The sequence below is a fragment of the Sycon ciliatum genome, chromosome 13 (genome assembly GCF_964019385.1).
Source record: "Sycon ciliatum chromosome 13, ocSycCili1.1, whole genome shotgun sequence".
Classification (NCBI taxonomy): domain Eukaryota; kingdom Metazoa; phylum Porifera; class Calcarea; order Leucosolenida; family Sycettidae; genus Sycon; species Sycon ciliatum.
This window is the reverse complement of record NC_088655.1, coordinates 11112706-11119899: the sequence shown is the minus strand read 5'-3', so window position 1 is coordinate 11119899 and position 7194 is coordinate 11112706. Positions and strand designations below refer to the sequence as shown.

Here is a 7194-nt window from a genome sequence, read left to right as displayed (position 1 = left end):
TTCCGCTCGTCCTTTTCTTTGCAAGTCGAAAAAAAGACTTTCATCAAATATCTTATCTAAGCATGCAAATACATGTACATGTACACAAGTCCATACGTACATGTACATGTATATGTAGATTTGACTGTATAGTTTTAAGAGTCGTATTAGGCAGGTTACAGAACTGTCATTCGTTGGCTTACTTGTACATGTAGGTTTGATAACGCTTCGCTCTCCATTGAGATATCATTGAGATATCTACCATTCTCTCTTCTTCCTCATTAATTTCTCCCCAACTCATCTCCCCTGTAAAACAATACCATATTCGCTGCCTTGTCATTGAGCATTTGTGCTTGTTTGGATTAGCGAATTCAAATAAAGTAGACAACCAAACAAACAAACAAATTGCCCGTTTGGCCTTGCGAAGTAAAATACAAACCATCAGCAACAACAAACAAACACCATCTTACTACACACGCCCTACACACATACACACACACACATACATACACACACATACACGCACGCACACACTACTACTACTACTATTGACAGCTGCCAGAAATGGCCACGCCGCTCCCCAAAGGGAGGTACTGTCAGAGAGGTTAGGGGAGAGGTAGGCAGTGCTTCAAATGGCGCTCCAGGTCCTGTCGCCTCCGAAACTGACGTTGACTACAGACTCGGCAATGATGTTCAAAGTGCTGGCGATCAGTCACTGTAGGGCGCTTCCGGCGGGGTCCACAGCGATGGCGCTTGAGGCCAGCAGTAGACTTGAAAGTACGCTGGCAGGCAGTACACACCGGGACCTCGGCAACAGGAGGAGCATCAAAAGGCGGTCGGTCGTCACAATTGCCACTCCCTAGGCACTTATGCACTGCAAGCCCACCCCTGCTCCGGAGCCATCTACTGCAGGCAGGACACTGCACCGACCCAGGCTGCTGTGATACGGGGAGCTGTCGGACTGCTGTGCACTTGTGCCAGGCCATGTCGGCGCGCCGACGAAACAGGCGGCCGCAAACGTGGCACACAATCGTCTTCGGGGCAGGCTCCTTCACCCCCGCTGCTGCCGACACTATGTCACGCCACTCTCCGCGATCATTGGCTGATTGGAACCAATTGTGCACACCGGCCACAGTCAGATCAGCCTGGACAACGTCCTTCCAGCGATGTCGGGGGCCGCAAAACGGGCGGGTTCGTGGAAGATGAGCGAAGAGCAACTGCTTGGGTAACCGATTGTTATCAAGCCGAGCTAGGTGCCCAAGCCACTCCAAGCGTCTTCGCTGTACCATGCACGACAGTGGAGTAGGGTCACCCCACTGTGTGCGTAGTTGCTCCGATGTAATGTGCTGCTCCCACTGGCGGCCGCGCGAAATGCAAAGGATTGACCGTAGGTTGGCGTGATGGAACCTGTCCAGCTTGTCCAAGTCCGACTTCAATGGGGTCCAACACTCCGAGCCATACAAAACCGTGGTGAGAACACATACCACATACATGCCGTCGAGTAGGCAGGTTCAGGCTCTGATCATGTAAAATCCGCCGAAGACAGCCAAAGGCCCTGGCACCCTTCGCAAGGCGGCTCTGGACATCGGCATGAGCTCGCGAATCCGGAGTTATAACAGATCCAAGATAGGGGAAGGAGGTAACAGCTTCAACCCTTTCATTGCCAACTGCCAGATCGGAACAATCAGCGGCAGCGACTCCGCACACACACACACACACACACACACAAACAGCTCCCGCGTATACAGATGCACTCACTGAAATCCTCCCCTGCATTGTATATGTACATAATAAGGTGGCAGATTCTGCTCGAAAAGCAGTGAAATTGGCAGAACCATACAAACCTTATGGCGGAAAATTGCTCAAATTCTGCTCCATTTTTTTATCCACATACCAAACATGCATGAAACGTACCAGAAAAAAGTACCGAATTCTTCCATTTTTTCTGCGGGCAGAACCCGCCGGACCCTACTCAACTTCAAAGATAGCGCCATTCATAATACAGGTAGTCTTTCTCTATATTTGCCATTCTATCTGTCTCGTGTACATGTATAATGCATGACTGTCTATAAAATTGTCATGTTCTCTGCCCATTTTTCACAGTGCGGCGGCTACAGGCTCCCCGCATGCACTTGTGCATGTACATGTAACTGATTTGTAAGATCAGCATCACTGACTGCACACTGCAGACCACTTGCTAACCATAGGAACACATCCACGAGTCCACAGCAACGCCTTGACCAGATACATGTAGCCTAGACGCGCACGGCCACAGCTCACGTAGACCTAGAGTCAAAACTTTTCCTGTCCTCCGTTCTTGTAAACCAGAGCAAGTGCGTTTGGATTGGCTCAACGTGTTTGAATCACAAGTAAAGCCCGATGCTTCAAGCAGAGACCGTCTGTTAGGCTCTTTTCTGTAGAGCATTTCGTAACTTAGAAGCTGTATGGATGACTGCGTCAAGGAGAGCGAAATGGTGGCGTGAAAACCACAGAGTATATTCCGTAGTGCTGCAGGAAAGAGAGGCACGGATGGCCGTGAAATGTGGGCCATGCACTCCGCAACAAGTGCCGACTTCCACAAGCGAGGTAAGCAGACATTGAGTTTTCGAATAAGCCATTCTAAGCACACATGGGAATCACATTGTTGTACAGCATACATTCTGAACAATGTTCCTGAAATGACACAAGTACACTAACGAGATGAGACCCCAACTGAGAGAGAAGATCAATACAAATTCTACGTGTATACGTACGAAAAGATGATATGCGAAAAACCAGAGAGGGAGGGAAATGGAAAAGGAGAGAGAGAGAGAGAGAGAGAGAGAGAGAGAGAGAGAAAGAAAGAAAGAGAGAGAGAGAGAGAGAGAGAGAGAGAGAGAGAGAGAGAGAGAGAGAGAGAGAGGGAGAGAGAGAGAGAGAGCGAGAGAGACAGAGAGAGAGAGAGACAGAGAGAGAGACGGAGAGACAGAGAGAGACAGAGTGAGAGACAGAGACAGAGAGACACAGAGAGAGAGAGAGAGAGAGAGAGAGAGAGAGAGAGAGAGAGAGAGAGAGAGAGAGAGAGAGAGAGAGTAGTAGTAGTAGTAGTAGTAGTATTTATTATTTGACTAGGGGAGTCCCAACAGGCATGGCCTTGTTACAGGGAACCCTAGGTGAATCTTTGTGAGGTGAGCAAAAGTACCAGCAGATTGTGCCTGACGACAGTTTGGAGGAAGAGTGTTCCACCGACCTGCCGCCAGAAAAGAAACTGAGCGCAGTCCATACCCAATATGTACAGTAGGTAATACTAAGGCAGCTGTATCCTGGCCACGAGTACGAGCATTTGTGTGCGGGCCAACTGAACGCAGGAGAAACAGTGACTGAAGGAGGGGGCTAGTAATTGATGACAAGCAGCGGTAGACCAAAACGTATAGTTTCAAATTAACTCGTTGCTCAAACGAATACAGATGACACCGTTGTAAAACTAATGCAGTTGGGGTCATTCTATCTAAACCAAATGCCTTCTTCATCGCAATATGGCTGACCGTTACAAGCCTGTTATATAGGGTAGTTTTCAAACAGTGCACATACGCATTACTTGCATATTCTAGAGTAGACTGTATAATTGACAAGAAGAAAGTTCTCCGAGCTGTAGCTGATAAATTGCGACGGCCATGAGCAAAACAGGCTAGTTTAGCGAAGACCACTGAACACACCTTTTCTACTTGTGGGCGGAACGTTAGATGCTCATCGATTAGTATACCGAGGTATTTCACAGTAGAGACAGGGGACATGACAATACCTTTACAGGTCAGGTACATGATTGGGCTCAGTGCAGGCAGGGCAGGACGCCGTATCAACATGAACTGTGTTTTAGTGGGGTTGAGCAGAAGGCCTTTCTCATCAAGGTATTGCTCTAGCAACCGCATACTATCCTGCAAGCGTAGCATAATTGTAGCCACATCAGAGCCGAATACGTAGAACGCAATATCATCAGCGTACAGCTGCACGACACTCTGGTGAAATATATCGGGTACCCGGCGAATGTAGACGCAGAAAAGCAAAGGCCCAAGAACAGACCCCTGGGGGACCCCTCTTGTACAGGGTTTGGTGTCACCCTTCTCACCATTGACATTAACCTGCTGGCTGCGGTTCGTGAGATAGTCTGAGAACCACTTGAGGACAGTGCCACCTAAGCCAGTGGTGGCTAGCTCTCCCAGCAGACCTGTGTGCTGCACACGGTCAAACGCCTTGCTCATATCCGCAAAGACTACTCCGCATTGGTCACCGTTGTCAAGTGCTCTGTTCCATCTGTCTATGCAAAGTGTCAGGGCATCCTCACAGCTATGGTGTGAGCGGTACACAAATTGTTCAGCTGGTATGGCTGACAGGTCTGGATTCTGGGTGAAATACGAAGTGACTTGCTTGTGGACAACCTTCTCTAGGATCTTGGCCGCGATAGGCAACAGTGAGATTGGCCTGTAGTTGGTGGCTGAGGTCTTATCACCAGATTTGTAAACAGGGCAGACATGGGCATGTTTGTAGGCAGCAGGAAAGATGCCAGAGCGAAGAGACTGGTTGACAATAACAGTTAACGGATACGAGACTGAATCTCTGCAGGATTTCAGGATGCAGGACGGAATATCATCGGAGCCGGTGGCTTTGTTGGATACCAGAGATTCAAGCAACTTGGAGAGAGAGAGAGAGAGAGAGAAACAGAGAGAGACAGAGTGACACACACACACACACACACACACAGAGAGACAGAGACAGAGAGAGAGATGGAGAGAGAGAGAGAAACAGATAGACGGAGAAACAGAGAGACAGAGAGACAGAGACAAAGACAGAGAGACAGAGACAGAGACAAAGACAGAGAGAGAGACAGACAGAGAGACAGACAGAGAGAGAGAGAGAGAGAGATAGATAGAGAGAGAGAGAGAGAGAGAGAGAGAGAGAGAGAGAGAAAGAGAGAGAGAGAGAGAGGGAGAGTCTGGGGCATGAACAGCGCTGGATCGGCAAACAAAAGAGGCGGAGAAAAGCTATCAATGGATTGATTTCGATTTGAAAGTTAGTATAATTATGTGAAATCATTCCGGAGAGTAGCCTCCACTATCATTAGTGGACCGTAGATATTATGTAGGACGGTAAGCCCTGACCTCGAGTAGCAATGGCAATGTCGTTTTGGCCTAATTTTAAGGCCAGTCAGTGCATCGTTCAACGCATGTAAGGGCACGTATGATTGTGTGGATCAGAAGTGTAGGCAGGATGACAGCAGAGCAAACTATTCGTTGGTAGCGCAGAAGATTGTAAAAATTAATGTTCATGTGTCCCAGTCAGCGGCACCCGCGAAAAGGGGTTCAGCACAACATCAAGAGTGCATGATCATAATAATGTACTCCTGATAACATGTATATATGTACATGTATGTACATGTTCATGCATAAGTAAAACATTCCTCTCTTTATTGCTTATTCTGTTTGGCTCACTCTACCCAGAGAAGTTAAGGACCTGACCTCACTCCGCCTGTTTAAGATCCGTGCCGCCCCTTATTTACTACGACATGCATAGCTCATTATCCACATGTCCTTTGCGTCTCTGTGTTTTTCACTGTTTTTATTTGACATTATCTTTCTTTACGGAGTTGTTGTTGCTGTTCGTTTTGCTACTCTTTCTTTTTCCCTCCCCTTCTTTCTATTTATCGCCGTGGTTGGCAATCACCCACTCTCGTAATATTGGCCGGTGTTTCCGCCGAGTCTTGAGATGTTGCAATAAATAAAAAAAAATAAAAAAAATTTCTGTCGTTGTGTGCTTTGCGATCATCGTACTTGAAGAAGTATAACATTTTACACATAACATACATGTACAGTCAACTTGGCTAACAGCAACTGCGGATATCACGACAATTCGCGAATAACGACAGAATGTCCATGCCCAGAGCAAAGTTCCACCCAACTGTAATACATATAATGAGACTTCGGGTTTAACGACACTTCGCGAATAAGGACACTTTTTTGATGCCCCGCCGAGTGTCGTTATAAGCGAAGTTGACTGCACATGCACACTATACATGTACATGTAGGAAATACTAGCAGTACAATTAGTCCTCCTGGTATCTACATGTACATGTATATTAAAACTGCTACCTGCGAAACGCTTGTTTAAAATATAAAATGAATAAATTCACTAACGATCAAGAACAATTCAAATAATTATATTGCTGGATATTCATGGGTATTCGTACGTTGAGGGAAGGAATGAGGGAAAAGAATGATTTTGACACAAGAAGCAGCAGAGATTGGTTTGCAATGAACAAATTGAACGTTATTTTCCATCACTCAAAACCTGGCCATGTAAATAGTCACGTATGTGTGTATTTTCATGTACATGTACATGACGTGTATGCAATGTACATGCACATGTGCAGAAAAGGTAGCAGCGACAATCAGCGCTAGTAGCCTACTACAAATCTTTGCACAAATATAGACTTCCTCTACAACAGCAATACAGGCGATTAGCCGAGCGAGAAACTAGAATAATTTTATATTGCCCATAAATGATTAGGCTGCAGCAGCTTTTGCAGAATGATGGAAATGCGCCAGCAAGCCTGCTACGTAGGCCGGAACTAGCGTGACCCATGCAATGATGAAACTGGCACCGTACTTATTTGTGACCCGGAAGCCATGGCGAGAAGTGTCAAAATCGCCATCCTCGCCATCCTGGCTGATAAAGGCCACGAAGCTGAGAGCGGCAATGGCAATCGCAAAACCTAAGAAAAGAACATGAAAGGCAACAACACACCATGTAGGATGGCATAGTTTAGAAATGTAGATACGATTTAGATGGTCAAAAATTGGAAAGGTGACAATTTTTCACACACACCGTACAAACATGCAAACTTCAACCAAGTCACGGTAACATTTCGCTCGTTGTGTATAGACATGTACATGTACATGTACAGTTTATAAAAAAAGAAAAAGGCCCCTAAATGCAAGTAACACAAATATCCACTAATACCACCAGTTACTAAACCATCAGCTCATGCGAAAACATTGCATGGCACTGACTTTATCTTTTCTATGAATTTATCCTTGGCTCTCCATCCGAGTCCATACAAGTACAATCACTCGTTAACGTTTAAAACTATATCGATGAGCGCAACACCACTGAGCTCTTTAACCAGACCTGGAAAACGCCACCTGAAATCTTCCACTAACTGGTTCAGTCAGAGACCAAAAT

The 7194-nt window shown here is 46.4% G+C and overlaps 1 protein-coding gene across 1 annotated transcript in view; it reads right to left on the bottom strand.

Annotated features, from left to right (window-relative positions):
• Positions 1–5772: 5772 nt before the first annotated feature.
• The window catches only part of LOC135829654 (uncharacterized), a 14355-nt gene continuing 12933 nt past the window's right edge, over positions 5773–7194 (bottom strand). The window contains exon 4 of the mRNA XM_065342047.1: positions 5773–6724. Coding sequence (XP_065198119.1) covers positions 6516–6724 — 209 coding nt within the window. The 3' untranslated portion in view covers positions 5773–6515. The remainder of the gene's footprint in view (positions 6725–7194) is intronic.